This window comes from Ranitomeya imitator, chromosome 2 (assembly GCF_032444005.1).
Source record: "Ranitomeya imitator isolate aRanImi1 chromosome 2, aRanImi1.pri, whole genome shotgun sequence".
In the NCBI taxonomy this organism is placed as follows: domain Eukaryota; kingdom Metazoa; phylum Chordata; class Amphibia; order Anura; family Dendrobatidae; genus Ranitomeya; species Ranitomeya imitator.
Genome location: NC_091283.1, coordinates 567,544,283 through 567,570,878, shown reverse-complemented (window position 1 = coordinate 567,570,878; position 26,596 = coordinate 567,544,283). Strand labels below are relative to the sequence as shown.

Sequence of the window (26,596 nt, the reverse complement as noted above, 5' to 3'; positions counted from 1 at the left end):
AATGAACATCTTGTCCATGTCAACCCATAAAGTGGATGCCACCCTGTTCATACCAGACTAGACATACTACATATCGAAATGACGGTAGCATATTAGGCATCTTCATACGGCTATGTCGACATAAAAATAAAAAAAGTTACCGCTCTTGGAAAAAGGCAAGGAAAAAACTAAATTTCAAAAAGGGAAAATCACTAAGTCAAAAGGGGTTAAGCATCAATTTGGCAAACGTAAAAAAAATATTTTTTTTTTATTTTACTGTTTGTATTACCACTGTACTCTTAATAAAACTTAAAACAAAATCTAATGAGGTCTTAAAAGACAGCCATGTGTAACAAAAAATGGTAAAAATATTATTTTGGTGGTCCAACAAATAAAAAAGTTAAGATCATTAAATCATCAAGTACCCAAAAGAGCTTCAAAGCACATAATTATTTAAGACTGAGACGCTCTAGAAATTAAAATGCTTATCATACAATCCATTCTCAATGCCCCAGAAGAAGCTGAATGGGTGAAACATAGGGTCATGTGATACTGTACATTGCACACTGAAATCTTTTTTTTCCCAAGAGTGTACATGCGCATCAACTTTATGTACATCTTTGCAATCCAACGTAGAAAATTTAGGGTTATGCAGTGATTCAATCTGCTCATGATATATTGGTAACAATGCAGCTTCTCTGGTTTCATGCTTGCTGATACAATACTGTGGCTTTGATTTCTGGTGGAGTAAAGAAGGATATTTAAAAAAAAAATGTAATTTGTTTGATGTTTTTCTGAGCTGTTAAATGCATTGACTCTTGATTTCCTCCATTTTGACCTTTTTAGAAGAGTGTGTGGCCAAATATGTGTGCACATTTGTGAGGTTTTCAAATATATGACTGCAGATGTATACAGCAGCTCATACACATACAGGCACCTGAGAAAAAAACATGTCACATTGACACATTGAAAATGTAGTCCTTTCTACAAGCAGCGTGTAACAGAGCTCGAGGGGCACTGGAGACTGTAACATAGTTTTGATGGAAAGGATTCAATATGACTTACCGTATATTTAATTTATTTAAATTCCTGCTCTATTTGACAATAGGAGTCCAGTGAGTGGTCCTATCAGTGATGGACTGCTATTTTTGTATGTAAACTTGTGCAGGTTAATATGTCAATCACTGACAATACACAACCCGGTGAGAAATAACTCATACCATTGAACAATGTCCTACAACCATATCAAAAACCTCCCAAAAAATGGACACAGTACCAAAATCTCAAAAACCACTGCATTAAATAGTTTATTAAATATATTCAAAGATTAAAAAATGGAGAAACTGACAAAATAGTCCACAATAGATATCACAGTACATAGAAAACATCATATAGGGTGCAGATCAAATGAACATACTAGACAATAAACCCCAGACAGACCTATTAGTTAAATGCATATGTTATAAGCGGTCTAACAAAAGACCAAGTAAAGTGTAGAAAAAGTCTGTAAGTCAGTGTCAGTACCAGTGTAGAGATGATCCGTCGTTCCCCTGGACTCCAGCTCCAACGTACGTTTCGCCACTGTGGCTTTTTCCTTGAAAATGACTAAATTTAAATCAATGCTGAATCTTTTATCATCAATCTATGAGTGGGAAAATATGGTAGTAACTGCTCCATTTCCATGAAGCTACGCCACAGCAGAGGAAAATTATTCATTACACAATGGCAGTGCCCATTCAAATTAAAGAGATGTCTGTGTAATGCCAGGAATGGCGGGCACTCCAGATGCTGCCTCTCTTTGAAGTTGTTCTCCACTCTAACCAGGCAATAATGACCCTAAAAAGGACCATCCTTTATTAATACAAAATTCAAAAATTGGGTAATGAAATATATAAACGGCACAACCCTATAAAGAAACAGATTGGCAGAGAAAATATATATTGAAAATCGAAATCTCTAGACTATAAGCATAGTTTTCCTGCTATCGACTTTCAGATATAGGGTTAATCGAAAGGTGTATAGCGTAATGAAAGTGTGGCAACTACATTTCTCCCAGGAGCCGTCAGCTTTTAGTCACAGCAATGAGAGTGGCATCTGTAAGCGCACCTCGGCATTGACTGACAGCTTGCTTTGTCCTGGTGCACTACAGAGTCGGCTGTCAGTCAGGGCTGGGGCATGCTTACAGCTGCTGCTTTCAGTGCTGGGAGCAGTGACCGTAATTGCTCCAAGTACATCACTTCATGACTGAAAGCCGGCAGCTACTGGGAGGAATAAAATTAATTTTCTCCCAGATTCCACACTTTCAGCACTGCAGCCGGGCACCTTCATAACGTTATTAAGGCTACTTTCACATTTCCGTCTTTCTGCTACCGTCGCAATACATCGATTTATGAAAATGCAGGATCCTGCAAAAAAATTTACAGGATCCTGCATTTTCCCATAGACTTGTATTAGCGACATATGGACTCATGTTTTGTCCACCGTGTACTGGATCCTGCAAAATGTGATGGCCCGTCTTTTGCAAAAAATGTTCAAGGGAACGTTTTTCTGTACGTTGTATCCTGTGTTTCCGACTGCGCATGCCCATCAGGAAATCTCACTTTCTCTCTCTTTCCTCCCCGGGACTTTAGACTAGACAGCGGACCCATTGAAAAACTACATCCACTGCTCACAATATACACTATTTCTCAGACGCTTTGTGACAGCCGACTACTGACGGAAATGTGAAAGTAGCCTTACCTGTCGATGAACCCTGTATCTGTAGGGTAATAGCATTATCGCACATGAGAGGTTCTTTTTAAGATTTGTTATAAGTGAAAATGATGGCCTAGAATTTAGCCACTTTTATTAATAACAATTCAAAGGTTATTATGCTCTTTTTTGTTTTTCTTTTTTTTTTTTAAACCCTATTTTTAGTTAAACTGAGCAGAGGATGAAAAGAGGGGGCTACCCTTTCCCCTTCTTGCTTATTACCAAAGTCATTTTGGTTTTCTGTAGTACAATGAGCGGTATTTATAAAAATTCTGCTGCTAAACATCAGTCAGAAAAAAAAGTCATGGAAAATGAGTCAGGGAAAGCTACTGAGCGGTGACTAAAAAAGCTGATTCTCAACTAGAGGATGTCGTCACCAGGCATCTGACAGGCACATGCCTACTGAATGGCCGATTGCTTAGGGCAAGAATAGAACTGATGATGAGTAAACACGGATTAAACCCTAGCTATACACAATAATGGCTCACTAATTACCTCTGCTACATGGAAGGTTCTTTACCCTTACTAATTAGTAATCTATCATTTCAATGAACATTTACTGTAAAGGTACCGTCACATTAAGCGACGCTGCAGCGATCTAGACAACGATGCCAATCGCTGCAGCATCGCTGTTTGGTCGCTGGAGAGCTGTCACACAGACAGCTCTCCAGCGACCAACGATCCCGAAGTCCTCGGGTAACCAGGGTAAACATCGGTTTACTAAGCGCAGGGCCTCGCTTAGTAACCCGATGTTTACCCTGGTTACCATTGTACAAGTAAAAAAAAAACACTACATACTTACATTCCGGTGTCTGGTCACGTCCCTCGCCTTCAGCTTCCCGCACTGACTGAGCGCCGGCCGTAAAGCACAGCGGTGACATCACCGCTGTGCTTTGCTTTACGGCTAGCCGGCGCTCACAGTCAGTGCGGGAAGCTGAAGGCGAGGGATGTGACCAGACACCGGAATGTAAGTATGTAGTGGGTTTTTTTTACATTTACAATGGTAACCAGGGTAAACATCGGGTTACTAAGCGCGTCCCTGCGCTTAGTAACCCGATGTTTACCCTGGTTACCAGAGAAGACATCGCTGGATCGGTGTCACACACGCCGATCCAGCGATGTCTGCAGGGAGTCCAGCGACGAAATAAAGTTCTGGACTTTCCCCAGCGACCAACGATCTCCCAGCAGGGGCCTGATCGTTGGTCGCTGTCACGCATAATGATTTTGTTTTCGATATCGTTGCTACGTCACAAAAAGCAACGATATCGTTATGTGTGACGGTACCTTAAGTATCCAGAATATCTATATATACAGTATATGGGAACTATTGGATTTGTTATTCAAAGTACTAATGATTCTAGCTCCCATGGAAGCACTGGCTTAACAGATAGTGTAGACGATCAGACAGTTAAAGAAAGAAAAACAGTTCTAAAAAGAAATCTCAATATGGAAGGTTAGACAACATTTTAAAAAAGTTCGTAGAGTCAAACGTTATTCCTTAACATGTCATTAAAACTGTATTCTATGTCCTATGCCAAATTCACACATCTGTGTGTCACGGGGTTACTGACGCGAACTTGACAGCCTCACACATTTCTATGAGGCTGTCAAATTCTGGTCAGGAGACTGGTGGACAGTCCATACATCACAATCTATATCTGGATCATGACACATAGATGTGTGAATCCAACTTTATCGTTTCTCTACGTTCTGCCTTTTTTTTTCTTTTACACGTCATATTACCTTCTATATTAAAGCTTTATGCTGGATACAGATTCTGAATTATCAGACTTTCTGAATTAACAAATTCTCTTTTCACAAGAGTTTTACTTTATACAGAATATATTCAAATAGTAATGGTGTAATTGCCTTTGTCTCCAGCACAGAGCTTTAAAGGGAATCTGTCAGCAGGTTTTTGCTATGTAAGCTGAAGACAGCATGCTGTAAGGGTTAAAACACAGATCTCAGCCATGCCTCTCTTATCAAGTTCCATGGTTTTGTTTTCTTGAAATGATTGTTTCAGCACCAAGAGCTTATTTGTTATTAGTGATGAGCGAATATACTCGTTACTTCCCAGCAACCAGGCAACCCCCACATGTACTTATGCTGGCTAACAGATGTAAATCATTCAGCTGCGGCAAGAAAAACTAAATCTTCGAGCACTAAAAAATACTCGGAGGACTCCCGAGCGTGCTCGAGAAATCTCGAGTAACGAGTATATTCGCTCATCACTATTTGTTATCATTGCTGGGACACAGCAACATGCGCATGCTAGTCTGACACGCCTCCTTCTGTGATAGTCACCTCACTGTCTATGGACATTGTAAATACAAAGCCTGGTGTGGGCGGGGTTAGCTTCCTTAGCTCTGCTTCATGCTAAATCTAAAAGCTCTGATTGTGCCTGCTATCAGAGGAGGTAGCAAAAACTTGCTTACAGATTACCTTTAATGTAATAGGTAATATTAAAAGTACAAAAGCCCAGAAAACTTCTTTGATTAAAAAATCAATTGCCCTAATTTACTATTTTGAATGCATCAAATTGCTTCTTCTTTTTGGCTCACATCAGTCAAGACAAATTTATTATTGACTTTCTTCCAAAAAGACCAGATGCATGCATCTCGCTAGACATTTTTTAAGTATCTGGAAAAGGTGGCAAAGATTTAGCGAGTCTAAAATACGAAGATTTATTATTGTCATGGGCCAGTTTTTTAAGAGTAGATTTATTATCTAATTTAAAGGGAGTCCATTACCCCAAATTGAATTTTACATGGGCTATACAATGTTGTAGGGGACTTGGTCTCTATAGGAACCAGGGGAAGAACTCTAATATGCAAAAGAGGAGGCAAAATGGCACACCAAACTCTTGGCCAGACCAAGGGTGCACTAATGCATCCTCATTTGCATATGAATTAAAAATTATGTTCTCAGGCATTGAACCAGTAGCAAATTCATATCATACAGCAAACAACGCAGTGATAAATTGGACTACTTAGCCTTTACACAGACTTATCGGCCGCCAATTGGTAAATCTTGACCAACTGGCAGTGGTTTAATAGTGTACTTACACAGCAAATGATGTGCACTGATCAATCTGTAGTAGATCCCTCAACACTCATAGGTTGCCATTGTCCTCAGCAGTGCAAGTCCTGTTTTTGCAGCTAAGGTTTATATTGACTCCCTATTAGACAACATCAGGAGATGTGGGGTAGTGTCTTGTTGTATTTTGAAGGGTTAGATAAAGAAAGAAAGAGCAACATGATGCCTCCTAGCGCCATACCCTCAAGATGGATTTGTAATATCGAGCTAGAACGTGTTGCAGTGACTTTACATAGTTAACTTTTTGCTTGTGTGTCGTTTTCATGTTGAATCTCCTATGTACTCCATCCGGACTTTCTCGACCAATAGCGCCAATTACAGTACTCAATATTTTTCTCCAGACTTCGTGTTAATTATTATATGTTATGGTAATGTTTTACTTGATATTTTCTGTTTTTGCAGTGCGATTCTATACATTTTTAAATGACTGTTCTATAATCCACACTATTTGATCAATCTGGCACCTATCAGATCCAACTGATGCTGGACAGTAAACAGAGAAATAGAAAGAGTTGAAAACTAAGTGAAAGAATAGAATAAAGAGAAGGAAATGAATGGTTAAAAGATTAAATAGGAAGGAGGAGGGCTGGAAAACGAGAAGTAGCTGGTAACTGCAGCTCTGACAGAATGAAAACGTAGAAAAAGGCAGAGTTGGAAAACAAACTGGTGAGACTCAGACAAAGGAAAAGCCGGAGAGAAGACAGACAAAGAGGGAGGAGATAACCAGAGACATAAGTGTAACCGGTGAAGAAGAGAGAACATTAGAGGGTGAATGAGAAAAGTAGAAGGAGGGAGAAAGTGAGAGGCAGGGAAGGATACAGAAGACTGAAGGAGTGGAAAAGGGAGGACAGAGAAAGTCACCGCCTCCCAAACAGGGGCAGAGAGGCCGGGCTGCAGATAAACTGATGCTGGGGGAGTGATGGACAAGGAGCGCATTTCAGGTAGGGAATACTGCTCCAAAGTTTATTCTGCATTTACGGTTTTTAACACTTTAACCCTTATTCACTATGTGATGAGTCGTAATGAGAAGAAAGGTCACTCTAGGACTCAATCGAAGGACATCTCCAGTCTTTTTAACCCATTTGGTTCTATTACATATTCCGAGTCATGCATAGAACCTTATAATGTGGAAAAAGGGATCTGTAACTTGATTGGCATACACTATACATATATATATATATATACATATATATATATTTGCATTGAATCTGTATCTGCCATTATACTGTGATGGGTCAAAGTTTGAATGGGAACCAATGTAGCTGTGTCTACTAGTATCGGTTGAACTAGAGTTATGAGTCTTACGAATACGGAGGAGACCTTATCACTTGTTAAGATATTGTCTTGAATCATGATCAGCCCTCCCTTCCCATTCTTCATTTTCCACAGTTTCTTCCTCTTCTTGCGGCACCTCCTAACTTCCTCATGGCTTCTGGTAGTTGGGATATGAGGGAGGAGTGACTTAAGACCCTATCTGAACCCACTCAGTATTCCTTCTCTTTTCCTTTGGGGCTTCATTTTCATTGAGTGACCACCCGATAAAGAAACATTGGAAATCTGCTTGCTTTGCCAGCCATAACTTGGCATTGCAACTGAACATGCTACAGAGTATAGGCGTGCTGAGTAGGACTGTACACTCAGTGTCCTACAAAGCTTCTTCTGTTTGCAAGCTGACCAGCAGAACTTACTCCTGACAGTATTTTTTGTCTACAACCAAGTGCGTTCTTTTTTAACTTGTTGATGTGGGAGAAGGGTGGTAAAACTTGTTCTGTGCACACAGACGCGGGCACTGTCAAAAGTAACTTTCCAGTGGTTAAAGGGTTTTTTGAAAGGGGAGGTCTAGATTTTGCCTGCCACGTGAGCAGATAATACTGAAAGCCTTAGTGGTGCAGCAGGACAAACCTTGTCGCGATCTGCATCATCTCTGTGTCATCGTCTGGTCATTTGTTCTCTTCTATGGTTTTGTCATTTTTCTGTTAGTCACTCTATGCTATTTGATTGCAAAGATCAATGTGGAAAGATGATAGCAGGAAGGAAACAGCTGTCATTAAATGGGCCTGTAAAGAACAATGCAGAAAGGTTGAACCGCGCTAAAGAATAATTGCATCGACAAGCATCGTATTCATTACCACCGAGCTTTGCCCAATAGCACACCGCTATCAAATGGTTAATTCCATAGGGCTCAGACTTTATTAAACTGCACATGACAATTACAAAGGCCAGAAAAAGAAAATCAGAAATCAGCATGTGCAGACCAAGCCATCACCAGGAGGATGTGGTCACCAAGGAATTGCTGTCAGCACATTACTCACAGACAGGCGGGGGCTCACCACGTACAGCTCAGCTATGTCACAGGCGAAGAGTCTGAATTCTCAGGCCAGCCAACACTGAGCTGACTTCTATGGTAGGAGAGGTTATATCAGTGACTTATGGCAATGAGTGATGATATAGGCTGCTTTCCGATCTATTAACACAACAGATTCTGCTCAAGTGGTTTAAATGGGATCTGAGCACCGATGGACACAGAAACCAGAGGGCCCTGTGCAAGAACAGCTTATGGGTCCTTGGCAGGTCAACAGGTCATCATAATGCACAATTCTTTCTGCTGTGGAGGTGGAAGTGGCCCCCTTATCTCATGGGTCCTTGTGCGATATGTCCGCCTCTGAATCTGAGACTCGCTTACAAGGAGTACCACATCATGGTATATAAAGTATGGTGGCTTGTTTTTTGTGGGACAAGATGATGTTTTCTGCGGTATAATTTTTATTTTCATTCAACTTTTTTATCCCATTTTATTCCACTTTTTGTTCAGTGGTATGACGATTAAGATAGTTTTCTGCCACTTTTTTTTACGTTGTTCACTGAAGTGGTTAAATAGTGGGTCAGTTTTATAGGTCAGGTCGTTCCGGACGCAGTAATACCAAATATGTGTACTTTGTTTATTTTTGTTTTTACATAAACATATGTGTTTATTGGATTAATATTTTTTCTTTTTTGGGGGTGTCTTTATTTTGTGATTGATTTTTTTTATATATTTTTACAATTTTTAAAAACTTTTGTATTTGCATTGCAAGGAATTCGATCTGTGCATCACAGACAGGGAGGAGGCATATCAGTTCCTGCTCTAAGCAGGAGCTTACAGGCCACCGTACCTGGGTAACCTTGCAGAATCTGGACCCATGGAAGCGTGCATAACGCGAAACGGCCATCGTCCTGTTTCTCTGCCTGAATCATCTGCCCTGTACCTGCTTGCTTTACCTTGTCCATGCAATTCGTTTGAAATAAAGGACTAAGGTTTGCTCGTCACTGGATTTTGAAGTGTTGCTGCATTTTTTTTTCTTTTCCATAGTAAATTAGGTTTATTAGAAAAATTAACAAACTTTTTTCTCTTTGCAATAAACCAAGAACAATTTAAATAGCTCAATACAACAAATATAATAAGTGGATTCTCCAAATTCAGCATGGAATGACATTTTTAATGACTACTGCAGTCTTAGAATTATTCAACCCCTTCATAACAAGAGTGTTTAGTAGGTAGTGCAGCCCCTTTGACTGTTATGACTTGTTGCAAATGTATAGTCAGACACTAGCTTCTGGCTGCGTTCCTAATGAATCTTAGCCCATTCCTCAAGTGTAATGGCCTCCAATGTACCTATATTTTTAGGTTTGTGTGCAGCAACCACCTTCTTAATATCCTACAAAAGATTTTCTATGAGGTTCTTGTTGGGAGATTGTGACGGCTACTTTAGAATTTTCCAGGACTTCTTCTGAAACAAGTCTTGGTGGACTTTGATTTATGCTGCTGGGATTATTGTCATGTTGGAAGGTTCAATGATTACCAAGCTTCAGCTTCCTCACAGAACGCATGATATTTTCTCCTACAAATTTCAGATTTTGAAAAAACCTATCACACACTGAAGGTTTCCAGTGTCAGAGGAGGCAAAGCAGCCCCAGAGCATCACTGACCCACTGCTATGCTTCATTTTAGGCATCACTGAGCCACCGCCATGCTTCACTGTTGGCAGGTTGTTCTTTTTGGCATATAATTCATTCTTCTACCTCCATACATACCGCTGATCTATGGATCAGTACCAATAAATCCAGTTTCATCGCAATATAGAATATTATCCCCACACACTTGTGGCTATTTTAAATGGTTTAAGCATGTTGTAGTCATATTTTATTGTGCTTTTCAGTAAAGGCTATGTTTTGAAGTTCAAGCATGGAGTCATTTAGAGTTTAGTATGTGACTTACTGGGCAAACTGAAATCACAGTGCTTCCTGCCTCCAAATCATGCTACAAGTGTTTAGCAGTAATCTTAGGGGTGTTTTGACCACCTACCTCTTCAGGAATTTTGTGGGAGTGATAGCTTCCTCATTCTGCATGTCTAGGTAGTGTAGGCAGGGTTCCTATTTTCCTTGTTTGTGCAAAGCAATGAGCTCTTCTCTAAACTTATGGTCCTCTCTCGACAACTGAAATATATTACTAAACTTAAAGGGACACTGTCACCTGAATTTGGAGGGAACAATCTTCAGCCATAGAGGCGGGGTTTTTGGGTATTTGATTCACCCTTTCATTACCCGCTGGTTGCATGCTGGCTGCAATATTGGATGGAAGTTCATTCTCTGTCCTCCATAGTACACACCTGAGCAAGGCAAGATTACCTTGTGTAGGCATGTACTACGGAGGACAGAGAATGAACTTCAATCCAATATTGCAGCCAGCATGCAGCTAGCGGGTAAGGAAAAGGTGAATCAAAAACCCCAAAACCCCGCCTCCATGGCTGAAGATTATTCCCTCCAAATTCAGGTGACAGTGTCCCTTTAAGACCATTGCCCATAAGGAAAGGTCTAAGATTACTCAGGAATGCTGCCACAAGCTTGTGGCTGACTATGTATCAGGTTTGCAATATGTCATAAAAGCCACAGCAAAGGTGCTCTACTAAGTACATGAAGGGGTTTAATTATTCTGAGACTGCAATACTTATTAAAAGTGTGATTTGGGGTTGAATTTTGGAGAAGCTACTTGTTTTCTAAGGTGTGTTGAGGTATTTAGATTGTCATAAACCGATCAAATAAGAACAAACAGCAAAAAGTTTGGAAATTTTGGTAAGAAAACTAATTTGCAACAGGAGGTGAATTACCGGTATTTTGATTGCAACTGACTCTAGCAGCAGAGAGAGTCTACATGTTACTGATTACAGAATCATACTGACAAATTTACTTTATATAATAGAAAATGACCATGGCCCTTGAAGTAAGCCAAATTCCACTGACAATGATGTTAGCCGTCTATTTGCTCTTTTTATGGATGAATGGATCTTTGTCACTACAGAAACAGGGTTTCTCACCTTGATGTTATGTCACTAACTCATTAACTATTGCAGAAAAAAAATTCTGATAGAGAACAAGTGAGATGTCTGTGCTTGTGGCTGTAGCACAAGTATAGATATGAGACAATATTTTCAATTCATCACATATTTGTGCTGAAGATGTGACTCATTAGGGCAGCATTAAAGATATAAAGATTGTGGATGAATTTCTGGGTTTGTTTTAGATTAGATTACCATTAGAGATTTCATAGGAGTTGTCACACAGGTTGCCCTGACTTCTGATACCTTAGATCCCATCTACTGCAAAATCTGAAAACAGTTGAGTTAAGACCCCTATTTAATTTAGATAATCAATGTTGAGGCCGGCAGCTATCTCACCAGACTTTCAATCACAGGAGTCACCAACGTGCTGATAGTTCCTGTGTTCTCTATGAGAAAGCTCCGGTTTTGGTTTATCTCTTAGAGAATGAAATAATCTGATCCTTATCTTCTCTGTCATCATAGGTTGGGGATGAGTTGGCAGGCCACCATACACATTAGACTGTTGGCCGACCCCATCAATGTTGCCAGATTTGGCTGACATTATACTAATGTGTATGGGGGTCTTAAGGCTTTTGGTGGTTGTACGGAATAACAGACCAATAAGATCAAATTCAAACATTCCTCCTTAACCATTGTAGTCTCTATCAATCTGTTGCCTGTTTTGGCCTTTCATGTGGTACGTAAGGAAATTATGATCTTCATGCTTGGAATCTGTTCAACATGCTCTTTTGTGCTTGATCATTGGTGTGGCCAGATCAGTGGCAGTCCCAGAAATCCCTTTCAGACTTGTACTTATCTTTATTTTGGATAATATTATTTATCTAGTTGACGTTAATTATACTTTTGTATTATTGTCTCCCTGTAATCCACTGCATAAATTAATAACTTGATAAGTGGGTGTTACTATTTCCCTGGGGAAAGAGGTGTGTCTGTATACAGTCTTGTGCACTGATTGGACAGTGTAAGAGCGTGCAAGGATACATTCCCAATGGAACACCCAGTTTAGATACAGCTAAAAAAAATGGATGCCCAGGTGATATAGCGTACAATCCTGCACCTATGAGCATTTTTCCATTTTCGGTTCTGTCAGTGTTCTGATCTCCTTTACTTATCCCCATATGCACCTTGTTTTATGAACTGCAATCTGGAATTAAAGGTGGGTTAAAATTAAAGAATAATAATAATTACTGTAATTGCTCACACAAGGAAACCAGAGAACACAGGCAACAAGCTCTAGGGACGCTGAGTTCTCCAATTAGATCAGTTGCCTATCATTTCCTTCTCCACTTCCTGGTAGAATGACGCAGAACAAATCGTTCAAATGTTTTTCAATTATCCTTGATCAAATCTGGTTTACTCTATTAGCTAACACTAAGCTGAAAGGAGATATAAAGATAGCACCAGCATGATGCCTAACACATGAACTCTTATACACCAATAGATATGTAGATCAGCTGAGGAGACACAGTTAGGCCCACACCTGGAAGGGAAACTGCAATCACAAAATGATCTACTGTTTAAATCATGTATCAGATTTTTGTGTTAATTGAATTTACAAAAATGTTAGGGTTTTTATTTTTCATATCCCAATCTAGCTGTAGTATCTAGCTGTGCTATATACTACGGCCACATAGTATGTAGCACATCCACGTAGTATATAGCACAGCCACGTAGTACATAGCACAGCCACGTAGTATATTGCACAGTCAAGTAGTATATAGCACAGCCACGTTGTATATAGCAAAGCCACGTAGTATATAGCACAGCCACATAGTATATAGCACAGGCCATGGAGTATATAGCACAGCCCACGGAGCATATAGCACAGCCACGTAGTATATAACAGCCCATGTAGTAAATAGCACAGCCACGTAGTACATAGCACAGCTACATAGTACATTGCACAGCCACGTTGTATATTGAACAGCCACGTAGTGTATAGAACAGCCACATAGTATATAGCACAGCCCATGGAGTATATAGCACAGCCCACGGAGCATATAGCACAGCCACGTAGTATATAACAGCCCATGTAGTATATAGCACAGCCCATGGAGCATATAGCACAGCCCACAGTGTATATAGCACAGCCATGTAGTATATAACACAGCCCACAGAGTATATAGCACAGCCCACGGAGTGTATAACAGCCCACATAGCATATAACACAGCCACATAGTTTATAGCAGCCCACGTAGCATATAACACAGCTGACGTAGTATATAACAGCCCACGCATGCAGTATATAACAGCCCACGTAATGAATAACACAGCCCACGTAGTATATAACAGCCCACATAGTGTATAGCACAGCCCACGTAGTATATAGCACAGCCCACGTAGTATATAGCACAGCCACGTAGTATATAGCACAGCCACATAGTATATAGCACAGCCACGTAGGATTTTGCACAGCTACGTAGTATATTGTACAGCCCACGTAATATATTGCACAGCCCACGTAGTATATTGCACAGCCCACATAGTATATTGCACAGCCCACGTAGTATATAGCACAGACACGAAGCATATTGCACAGCCACATAGTATATTGCACAACCCACGGAGTATATTGCACAGCCCACGTAGTATATTGCACAGCCCACGTAGTATATAGCAATGTGGGCATCATATCTCTGTTAAAAAAAAGAATTAAAATAAAAAATGGGGCCTAGGATAAGAAACATATATCAGGATAAGGGACATATGACAAGAATGGGGCCCAGGACCTATACCAGGATAAGGGACATGTTACTAGCATGGTGCCCAGTATAAGGAAGTTATACCAGGATAAGGGCCATATTACCAGGATGGGGCCCAGGATAAGGGAGATATACCAGGATAAGGGACATATTACCAGGATGGGGCCCAGGATAAGGGACATATACCAGGATAAGGGACATGTTACCAGCATGGTGCCCAGTATAAGGAAGTTATACCAGGATAAGGGCCATATTACCAGGATGGGGCCCAGGATAAGGGACATATAAGGGACATATTACCAGGATGAGGTCCAGGATAATGTTTCAGGATAAGGGACATATTGACAACATGAGTACAGGATAAGGGACATATACCAGGATAAGGGACATATTACCAGCATGGGGGTATATAACAGGATTGGGGATATATATAACAGAATGGATGACATATGTATTAACCACGATGGGGGCCTGGTCCAAATCTTGCATCAGGGCCCATCGGACTCTAGTTATGCCACTGCCTCCATAGCTGATAACACAGGAACCACCAATCACAATAGGCAAATGTCACAGCTGATCCTTTTCTTCCACCTCTTTCAAAATGAACTTTGCTCATGCTCATTAGACGCTTCAGTACAAAAGGTAGGGTCAGATTCTGTTCATTGTGGCTAATGCCAATGTGTTATTTCCTGAAACAACAGGAAGTTAATGTCTAAGGGTACCGTCACATTTAGCGACGCTAAACGATATAGACAACGATGCCGATCGCTGCAGCGTCGCTGTTTAGGTCGTTGTGTGGTCGCTGGAGAGCTGTCACACAGACAGCTCTCCAGCGACCAACGATGCCGAAGTCCCCGGGTAACCAGGGTAAACATCTGGTTACTAAGCGCAGGGCCGCGCTTAGTAACCCGATGTTTACCCTGGTTACCGTTATAAAAGTTAAAAAAAACAAACACATACTCACATTCCGGTGCCTGTCCCCCGGCGTCAGCTTCCCTGCAGTGCCGGCCGGCCGTAAAGCAGAGCACAGCGGTAACGTCACTGCTGTGCTCTGCTTTACGGCCGGCCGGCGCCGACAGTGCAGAGAAGCTGACGCCGGGGGGCAGACACCGGAATGTAAGTATGTACTGTTTTTTTTTTTTTTAACTTTTACAACGGTAACCAGGGTAAACATCGTGTTACTAAACACGGACCTGCGCTTAGTAACCCGATGTTTACCCTGGTTACCAGTGAACACATCGCTGGATCGGCGTCACACACGCCGATTCAGCGATGACAACGGGTGATCAGCGACCAAATAAAGTCCTGATCATTCCCCAACGACCAACGATCTCCCAGCAGGGGCCTGATCGTTGGTCGCTGTCACGCATAACGATTTAGTTAACGATATCGTTGCTACGTCACAAAAAGCAACGATATCGTTAACAAAATCGTTATGTGTGAAGGTACCTTTAAAAAGCCACATTGGCCAGTGTGAAAGCTGCAAGACTTTTTTTTTTTTTCATTTTAATACAGATTGTCATATATAAAAAAAAAAATTGCCAAAAATGTTTAAAGACAAAAAAAAATGAACACAAAACCCAGATTTAAGCAATAAATAATGTTCTAATGATAAAATACTTTTAAACACTAACACATCTATGTTGTGATATCACTATATAATCACATTATAGGTCATTTCATGGGAGCACTTAACAATCACTATTCAGAACACTGAGAACCCATCTAAGGCATCCTTCACATGTCCTGGTGATTCCTGCACAGGAAAAACCAGTACTGGTGAAATCTGTGGTCCGCGTCCCTGTGCCATCTGTATGTACGCATGTGACATCCGTGTTACATCCGTGTATCCGCTTGCTGTCCATAGTTCGTGTGTCACGTACCGGAGCCTGGGAAAAGAAGTACAGTTCGCGTGGATCCCATGTGCCTCTCATAATTGTCTCGTAATCTCCCTGTGATCAGCGCAATCAGGCGACTATAATGGGAGTTGTATTCAGCAGCTGTGTACATCCTGTGTAAAATAAAGATTTAAACAAAAAAAAAACACCGGGGTGGGCTCCCGTGCAATATTCAGAACCAGCAGAGGGAAAGCCCAAGGCTGGCGGCTGATGTTAATAATCTGTGACATATCCCATAAGGTTCACAGGCTATTAATAAGAGCTCACAGCTGTTTGCTTAGCCTTTCCTGTTGAGTTTATAGTGGACCCTAGAAAAAAATTAAGTAGGGTTCCCCTATAAACTTAAACCAGCAAAGACTAAACAGACAGCTGTGAGTTGATATTAATAGCCTGGGAAAGGGTCAGAGATATTGTCTTCCCCCAGGCTACCAACATCAGCCTTCAGCCACCCCAAAAATGGCACATCCATAAGATGTGCCAAATCTGTACGTCATTACTTGTGCACGTATGCAAAAAAAGCTGAAATGTCTGCAGGTTTTTCACACTGACAAACAGTCCGTGTGCAAAACCTGACATGTGCACACCACCATTGAATACAATGGGTGTGCGTATGTCTGTATTTGCTGTCCTTAAAAAACGGAGCGCATACGGACATAAAAAAATTGCGTGTGAAGAAGGCCTAAGATATTCATTTCCATAATAACTTCAAAACTCCAATACAAATTTGCCTTTAATGAAAACCCTATCTAGCCAGAAAGGAAAGGGTTGAATATCCACTGTTCTGTATCTGGTATTTAAAATCAGCCCCATTCAATCCATTGGGGGCTTGGTACAATACCAGAAACACCCATGGGAAAAAGGCCTTGGACGAATCCATACATCTAGGTTGGTAAGTACTTACAGTCATTACTGCCTGGTGTTCAACTGCCATGGCATCTGACACCCGTCACTCACTGCCAGGAGTGGTGCCCGCACCGCTCACAGTAGTTTAACCCTCCAACTGCTGTAACCGCACCAACCCGAAGAATAAAGTCATCTAATCACTTATACCGCAAGAGGAACAGCATAAAAAATAAATAAAGCCAATTCTTGACCTGCTGTTAATTTGTTCATTCTGCCTCCCGAATATTGCTTTAAGGCTTGGGTCACATTTATCCTGCACTCTGCGCTGAACGCTTACACCGGGGTTTCCTTGTAAATCTCTGAAATACGTTATTCAGATGGAACCTCAGGCGGAAGATTCCCTATAATGAGGCAGATGGAGGCACCGTGGATGCCGTCTGGTATGAGACCCGGCAGTGTCTATCTTTTTAGGCGTGCATAAAAGCGCTGTCCGCCACAGCTTTGTGCACCTCTAAAAATGACACTGCTGAACAGAAGCCAGATGGAGTCCAGAGTAATTCTGCTGTTTCATATAGTGAATGGATCCCTCAATGGTTTTATCTGAATCACGTCACTCGGAAATTTAGATGGAAACCCCGATGTAAGCATAGAAAGCAGGATAAATGTGATCCCAAGCATTATTTAAAACATTACCAATAAAAGCTTCAACTCAATCCACAAAAAGAGCCCCCCACTCAGGTCAGTCATCTGTTAAAGAAAAAAAATAGGGGCTTTCACGTTACTGGTAGCAAAATGGGAAATGTGGGAAAATGTATTTTTTTATTTTCAAGGCTCTACGTTATAAACTTCTGTGAAGTACCTGAAGTCTTAAGGTGCTCACCACACATCTAGATGAGTTCTAGTTTCCAAAATTGCAACACTTGTGGGAGGTTTCCACTGTTTACATGGCATCCGCTTTCGATTCCAGCCAATTTTGCGCTCTAAACGTCAAGCAGTGCTCCCTCCTTTTTAAGCCGTCATGCACTCAATCAGTAGTTTTCACGGTGTATCATCGTATTCAGGAGAAATGTCACAATAAATTTTGTGAACCATTTTCTCCTGTTACCCTTGTGAAATTTAACCAAAAAAATGGGTTTAAATTATTTTTTTATGAAAAACGTTAAATGTTCATTGTTTTCTTCAACATTCCATTAATTCCTGTCATGCACCTAAATGGTTAATAAACTTCTTGAATGTGGTTTTGAATGTGAATGTGGTTATGTGGTATTTTCTGTCATATAGACCCTTCAAAGTCACTTCAAATGTGACTTGGTCACTTTATCACTTCCTAAAAAAAAATTTTTTTTTAATTGTGCTGATGTATAGTAGACATGTTGAAAATCTTATTTATTAACTATTTTGTGTGGCATAAGTCTCTGGTTTAAGGGCATAAAAATTAGAATTTTGAAAACTGCAAAATGTTCTAAATTGTTGCCAAATTTCTGATTTTTTCACAAATAAACGCAATTCATATCGTACAAATTGTACCACTATCACGAAGTATAATAAGTCTTGAAAAAACAATCTCAGAATCAGTGGGTTCCATTGAAGCATTTTTGAGTTATTACTGCATAAAGTGATATTGGTCAAAATTGTATAATTTGGCCTGGTCATGAAGATGAAAAGAGGCTTGGGGGTGAAGGGGTTAAAAAAGGGACATTTTTACCAATCCCAGACAACTCCTTAAGATGGGGTTCAGATGAGCATATGAAAAATTGTATGATTTACATCCAGAAAATTAAACAGACTATTTTCATCTGTATTGTCATTCGAATTGCAGCTGCATGTCATTCATATTATATTTCCATCCAACCAGAGTCCTGGAGTGTAATTGCTTTCTGAGATTAAAGGGATACATTGTGGCTTCTTGTTCCCTCTTACCAATGTTAAATTTGGTTCTCTATGGCTATGTGCCCATGACTCGGAAGTAGCAGTGCTTTGGACACAGCATATTCCAGTGTGTTCACTGAACCATGCTGATTTACCGCATTCAATACATTTCTATTGATGAAATTTCTGTTGAAGAGACTAACATCTCTGCAACTGAAATTGACATGCTGCGGTCCTGAAAGACGTGCCAAATGTCAGTCTCCACGGGTGATCCGCAGGTGCACATACACGCATAGTGAACATGGGATTCCTAGAAATCCCATCCACTATGCTGCAACATCTGACCACTGCAGTTTTGACGCTGCATAAATATGCAGCGTTAAAACCGCAGCAATTCCTGATTGTGGGGACATACCCTCTGAATAAGGAAATTGAGATAGTAGGGCCAATGCTGTGTATATGCAGAAAAACAACTCTTGAAACTTTCCCATAATAGTACATGTAAAGCTTGTCCTATAGTACCATAAGACTTTCTTCTGCTTGCCTCCAGGCCAGCGGTTGGCAGGACTCCACAGCTGTCATCAGCACAGTCTAATACATGTTTTTAATTAAAGAAATAATGGTCAGAGAGCAAGTTTGAATAACTTTTTTCTCTTTTTTTTTAAGTAAAGGGGATACTTTCATCTAATTTGACCACAATTGAAAAGAATATGCCATAACATTATGACTGTGTGGAAGTCCAACCTTGGGGATCCTTCTAAAAGGCTCATACTCATCTGCGAGAAAAACAGAAGAGTGCAATCCGATAAAAAAATGGGATTGCACTCGGATCAATGTTAAGCTATGAGTCCCTACTCATCTTCAATTTTTTTCTCAGCTGAAATCATACTGAGAAAAATATGATATGATACGATTGTCCTCGAATCTCGGACTAGAATCGCCAATGCAAGTCACTGGGTGTGAGGAAAAAAAATTACACGGCACTCAGACCATGTGAGTGCCATCCGATTTTTACACACCGTTGTCCTTTGAAAAGCCGGCAAGTCATCTGCCACGTACAGTAAAATCACAGCGTGACCTGACAAAATAGAATAGATAGAATAGATACACTATATACGGTACATATGGATAGACAGAAAGGTGTCAGTCACATATATAATTAGTACAGTGCTTGTGTAGCTTACTGTACATGTATTTTTTTACTTACTAAAATATTTTCTGAAAAAAATGGCGTGGGATCAACCAACATTTTATTAACCAGCAGAGGGAAAGTGGATAGCTGCGACAGATGTTTATAGCCTGGAAAGCTGGTAATACCCATAGAGCTTCCCAGGCTATAAATATCAGTTCACATCTATATACTTAGCCTTTCCTGATTATTAAAATGGGGGACCCACCCCAAAAATTGACGTAGGATTCCCTTATATTTAATAACCAGCAAAGGCTGGGCAGACAGTTGTGGGATGATATTAATAGGCTAGGTAGGGGCCATGGATATTGGCCCCCTAATAAATTGAAAACATCAGCTCTCAGCCACCCCCGAAATGGCACATCCATAAGATGCACCAATTCTGGCACTTAGCTTCGCTATTACCACTTGCCCTAGTGCAGTGACAATTGGGGTGATAGTTGGGGGGGTTATGTCACCTTTGTATTGTCAGGTGACATCAAGCCCAGAGGTTAGTAATGGAGAGGCATTTAAAAAACGCCCCCATTACTAAGCCCATAGTGATATTGCATAAAAAAACACACTCCCATAATAAAGTCCTTTAATTGAAACAATGACACAGACTCCTTTAATTATTCTAAATTAAACTATACTCACGTCATCACCTATTCCACTGAAGCCAATGTCTCCTGTATCAGAATTAAAATAATAAACAACAATATTCCTCATCTGTCTGCCGAGAAGATAAATAATCCATTAGTCCCACAACGCTTCTAGCTCTTCTAAATCTAGATGGCATGATGTATTATTGCATGATGCGACTATACAGCCTGCCATCCAGCAGAGACAATGAGCTGTGCATGCTTGCTCAGTGCCTCGTGGTGAACTCCTTTCACCTCACTGACATCACCGCGAGCGCGAGAAAGTTCTTGCGCTTGCGGTGCCGACAGAAAGGTCCTTCAAGTTCAGAGCCAATGAATTCAGTCCAACTCACTGACGTCAGAGCGAGCACCATGGGAAAAGATATAACGGCACTCGGGCTGACGTGACTGAGCTGAACTGCTCTATAACGTGGTGCCTGCAGATTGGACTGCAATTTCATGATGACAGCTTTGCTTTAGGTCGGGATCACACATGCGAGAAACACGTCCGTGTCTCGCATGTGAAATCCAAGCTCTGGCGCCGGCACTGTGGAGCGGAGCGTGCGGCTCCATGTGTTGCTATGCGGCCACACGCTCTGCTCCACAGTGCCGGCGCCAGAGCTTGGATTTCACATGCGAGACACGGATGTGTTTCTCGCATGTGTGATCCCGGCCTTAAAGCTTAGGTTGACCACTGAATATAGATATAGTTGTAAAGTGTGTAAAGTTGACTGTAGAGTGAGGATTTCAGTTGATTCTTATAGCAGAGGGTGCAGCATGCTGATATTATACATGCAGGGTTGCAGGAGCTATCAAATTACCTGCCTTTGTCCTGCGAATCCAACAGAAGACCACAGGCTGCTGCTTATGGCAACCTTCCTTCTGTAAATGGCCTCCAAATTATAAGCTCTCATGAAAGACTAACTAAACTTTCATTTTTAAAATAATAATAATAATAATAATAATTTTGCCCTGCATATAAAGTAAACTTTGCAGCTCAATTTACTAGGGTATTTGTCTTGAATACAGTAAAAGCTGCATGTGATGATGAGTGGTTTTGAAACCCTTTCTTTTCCCCAGTCAATTAGCCTGCCTTTAGATAAATTAATACTTACTCATTTGAAGTACAGATGTTGGCAGTGAAAGGGTTAGCTCAACACCTGTCTTACTAACTCTGGAGATAATCCTGTTTTAGGAGATTGTTTTGATAAGGGAACAGTCTCAGGCTGTATAACTGGGATGAGGATCACAACGCAATGCTTGGACTGGCTGGCTGCTCTCCTGACCCTAGTGTGACAGCTGCATAGAAACACATGCTCTCATGTTCAGGTCTGGAGAGCTGCCAGCCAGTCAGAGCATTATGTGGTGATCCTCGGCCCAGTTATGACGCTTCCCTAAGCTCAACTCTCCGAGGAGGACACAACAATCAGCCCTGTTTATTGGGTAAACCTTCAAAGAATGAGGAAATTCCTTCAGCCCTTCATAAGTCTTTCTTGTTGGTTTACTGTCATCAAATCTTGCCTTCACAGTTAAAGATGCGGACAGGTAGCAGTCATACCCAAGGCCCAGTACCTGACGGAGCCAAATGGCTACACTGCCATATAAGTCACCAGTAGAGTTGAGCGACCTTGACCTTTTTAGAGTCGAGCCGGGTTTTGCGAAACCCGACTATGTCCAAAGTCGGGTCGAGTGAAATCGGCCGATTATGACGTAAAGTCGGGATCGACCGAAACACGAAACCCAATGCAAGTCAATGGGGCAGCATAGTCGGCAGTGAGTGGGGGCCAGGAAAACACCTAGAGTGGCCATTTTAATGTCAAAACCATCCATTCTTCTTAATGAAGCTTGTCAAGCGTAATTTACCTTATAATAATTGGAAGGCATTTGAAATTGGGGGTCATTTGGCTAAAGTTGTGGGGGGTAGGGCTGGTTCAAGTAATTAGTGGGCCCAGGAAATCTGGACCACGTCACGGCAGTGGAGCAGGGAGAGGTAAGTATTTCAACTTTGCAAGTGCTGTGAACCTGAGCAAGCAGGGGGGGCCCACTCGTTGGCATTGGCACTGGCACAGGGCCCCTCAAAGTACAGCGGTGTGTTTGCACGGCGGGGGCGCCTCCCACCGGCAGCAACACTTTTGCGTACTATGAGAGGCCCTGTGCCAGTGACGTCGCCAACTAGTATTCCTCCCCCCACCTGATGAAGGAACCTGCACTTTCATCTGCACCTTCCTCTTTGTCCCCGTGTAAGGTGGTATGGTATGCGGGAAGAGCAACCTGACTTTCAGCAGGGTCACAATGTTGTTGTGTAGCGTGCACGGGGAATGTTGCGTTATGGGTCAATGTACCAGCAGACTCATCTATCACTGGCTGGGCAATGGGCACGATGAAGTGGAAACACAGATATAGGCCCAAAGAAGAAAGTGGGCTAAATGCAGTTCAAAATTGGTAACACAGGAATAACCAGGGGGCATTGCAGTGGAGGACAACTGGAATGAGAGGCTGACACAGAGAGTAGGGCCAAATCAGTAAGTAGTCGAAATGCAGTTCAAAATTGGCAACCGTAGTAAACAGGCGGCACAGCTTTGTTCAGTGGAGGAGAACAGCAAGGAGTGGCAGACACCGATAGTAGGCCCCAAACCAACTAGTACGCCAAATGCAGTTGTTCCATTTAACCACAATTTAATGAGAGCCTGAAGATAGAAGCTCAGGAAAGGCAACCTGGGGAACACCTTGGAGTGTAACACACCATCTCTCTCCACCCCATACCCATTTTGTATGGCCTAATGCAGTGTACTTTTCTACAACTACTAAACGAGAGTCGGAAGACCGAAGCAATGGCAAGGAAACCTGGGGAACACCTTAGAGTGTAACACACCCTCTCTCTACACCCCATACCCAATTTGAAGGCCTAATGCAGTGTAGTTTCCAAGAACTACTAAACGAGAGCCGGAAGATCGAAGCTCAGGAAAGGCAACCTGGGGAACACCTTGGAGTGTAACACACCCTCTCGCTACACCCCATACCCAATTTGAAGGCCTAATGCAGCGTAGTTTCCAACAACTACTAAACGAGAGCCGGAAGATCGAAGCTCAGGAAAGGCAACCTGGGGAACACCTTGGAGTGTAACACACCCTCTCTCTACACCCCATACCCAATTTGAAGGCCTAATGCAGTGTAGTTTCCAAGAACTACTAAACGAGAGCCGGAAGATCGAAGCTCAGGAAAGGCAACCTGGGGAACACCTTGGAGTGTAACACACCCTCTCGCTACACCCCATACCCAATTTGAAGGCCTAATGCAGCGTAGTTTCCAACAACTACTAAACGAGAGCCGGAAGATCGAAGCTCAGGAAAGGCAACCTGGGGAACACCTTGGAGTGGAACACACCATCTCTCTACACCCCATACCCAATTTGAAGGCCTAATGCAGAGTAGTTTCCAAGAACTACTAAACGAGAGCCGGAAGATCGAAGCTCAGGAAAGGCAACCTGGGGAACACCTTGGAGTGTAACACAACGTCTCTCTACACGACGGAAGGGCTGATTCTTAGGAAGGAAGGCTGTTGGAAATAAGCATTGCGCGTCCGAGGGTGATTATATTCTTATTAGGTATATACTCACCCTCGGACGCGCCCTGCTTCTTTATTTGGAATGAATGTTTATTTGCAATGTGGTGTTGACTTTCTCTATTATTTTGGTAATTAATGATTTTATTATTTTCATTATTTTGCATCTTCTCGGCAATAATATAAAGAAGACGCGACAGGACAACACTCGGTGGATGCCATATGTGTGTTTTCAATTTAAAAAAACTTTCAGTTAACTACTTGCAGGAGAAAGTAATTGTAGCTGGTGGCCATTTTTAGTACTGTACCAGATTAGAGTTGTGTGTTTGTTTTTAATGTTAAAATGTCTGCATTTGATATCTCACCAGTATTTTCTTTTTTATAAGCAAAATACTTATTTTTATATTTTCTGATGTTGGTTCCAGGGGTACACGGGCAGCAGTGCCCTGGTCAGTGTAGTAGTAGTTGAAAGAATGGACCGCAGACAGGCATCGAAGGCCTAAAATAATAACACATGGCTGTAGGCAATTTTAAATTGGTTCCAGGGGTACACGGACAGCAGTGGTGTGGTCAGTGGAGGCCTAGTGGAAGGAGTGACCGCAGACAGGCATCGAAGGCCTAAAATAATAACACATGGCTGTAGGCAATTTTAAATTGGTTCCAGGGGTACACGGACAGCAGTGGTGTGGTCAGTGGAGGCCTAGTGGAAGGAGTGACCGCAGACAGGCATCGAAGGCCTAAAATAATAACACATGGCTGTAGGCAATTTTAAATTGGTTCCAGGGGTACACGGGCAGCAGTGACCTGGTCAGTGTAGTAGTAGTTGAAAGAATGGACCGCAGACAGGCATCGAAGGCCTAAAATAAAAAAATTGGGCTGGCTGTAGGCAATTTTAAATTGGTTCCAGGGGTACACGGGCAGCAGTGACCTGGTCAGTGTAGTAGTAGTTGAAAGAATGGACCGCAGACAGGCATCGAAGGCCTAAAATAAAAAAATTGGGCTGGCTGTAGGCAATTTTAAATTGGTTCCAGGGGTACACGGGCAGCAGTGGTGTGGTCAGTGGAGGCCTAGTGGAAGGAGTGACCGCAGACAGGCATCGAAGGCCTAACATAACAAACTTGGGCTGGCTGTAGGCACTTTTAAATTGGTTCCAGGGGTACACGGGCAGCAGTGGTCTGGTCAGTGGAAGTCTAGTGGAAGGAGTGACCGCAGACAGGCATCGAAGGCCTAAAATAATAACACATGGCTGTAGGCAATTTTAAATTGGTTCCAGGGGTACACGGACAGCAGTGGTGTGGTCAGTGGAGGCCTAGTGGAAGGAGTGACCGCAGACAGGCATCGAAGGCCTAAAATAATAACACATGGCTGTAGGCAATTTTAAATTGGTTCCAGGGGTACACGGACAGCAGTGGTGTGGTCAGTGGAGGCCTAGTGGAAGGAGTGACCGCAGACAGGCATCGAAGGCCTAAAATAATAACACATGGCTGTAGGCAATTTTAAATTGGTTCCAGGGGTACACGGGCAGCAGTGACCTGGTCAGTGTAGTAGTAGTTGAAAGAATGGACCGCAGACAGGCATCGAAGGCCTAAAATAAAAAAATTGGGCTGGCTGTAGGCAATTTTAAATTGGTTCCAGGGGTACACGGGCAGCAGTGACCTGGTCAGTGTAGTAGTAGTTGAAAGAATGGACCGCAGACAGGCATCGAAGGCCTAAAATAAAAAAATTGGGCTGGCTGTAGGCAATTTTAAATTGGTTCCAGGGGTACACGGGCAGCAGTGGTGTGGTCAGTGGAGGCCTAGTGGAAGGAGTGACCGCAGACAGGCATCGAAGGCCTAAAATAATAACACATGGCTGTAGGCAATTTTAAATTGGTTCCAGGGGTACACGGGCAGCAGTGACCTGGTCAGTGTAGTAGTAGTTGAAAGAATGGACCGCAGACAGGCATCGAAGGCCTAAAATAAAAAAATTGGGCTGGCTGTAGGCAATTTTAAATTGGTTCCAGGGGTACACGGGCAGCAGTGGTGTGGTCAGTGGAGGCCTAGTGGAAGGAGTGACCGCAGACAGGCATCGAAGGCCTAAAATAATAACACATGGCTGTAGGCAATTTTAAATTGGTTCCAGGGGTACACGGGCAGCAGTGACCTGGTCAGTGTAGTAGTAGTTGAAAGAATGGACCGCAGACAGGCATCGAAGGCCTAAAATAAAAAAATTGGGCTGGCTGTAGGCAATTTTAAATTGGTTCCAGGGGTACACGGGCAGCAGTGACCTGGTCAGTGTAGTAGTAGTTGAAAGAATGGACCGCAGACAGGCATCGAAGGCCTAACATAACAAACTTGGGCTGGCTGTAGGCACTTTTAAATTGGTTCCAGGGGTACACGGGCAGCAGTGACCTGGTCAGTGTAGTAGTAGTTGAAAGAATGGACCGCAGACAGGCATCGAAGGCCTAAAATAAAAAAATTGGGCTGGCTGTAGGCAATTTTAAATTGGTTCCAGGGGTACACGGGCAGCAGTGACCTGGTCAGTGTAGTAGTAGTTGAAAGAATGGACCGCAGACAGGCATCGAAGGCCTAAAATAAAAAAATTGGGCTGGCTGTAGGCAATTTTAAATTGGTTCCAGGGGTACACGGGCAGCAGTGGTGTGGTCAGTGGAGGCCTAGTGGAAGGAGTGACCGCAGACAGGCATCGAAGGCCTAAAATAATAACACATGGCTGT

At 42.1% G+C, this 26,596-nt stretch overlaps 1 protein-coding gene across 2 annotated transcripts in view; it reads left to right on the top strand.

The window, feature by feature from the left end:
• SEPTIN9 (septin 9) overlaps positions 1–26,596 on the top strand; it is a 417,355-nt gene that overhangs the window by 181,041 nt on the left and 209,718 nt on the right. The window contains exon 1 of one of the 2 annotated variants that reach the window (XM_069752123.1): positions 6,453–6,767. The exons of the other annotated variant lie outside the window; for it this stretch is intronic. Coding sequence (XP_069608224.1) covers positions 6,746–6,767 — 22 coding nt within the window. The 5' untranslated portion in view covers positions 6,453–6,745. Of the gene's footprint in view, positions 1–6,452; positions 6,768–26,596 lie in introns of those variants that run through there. 2 annotated transcript variants of the gene reach the window in all.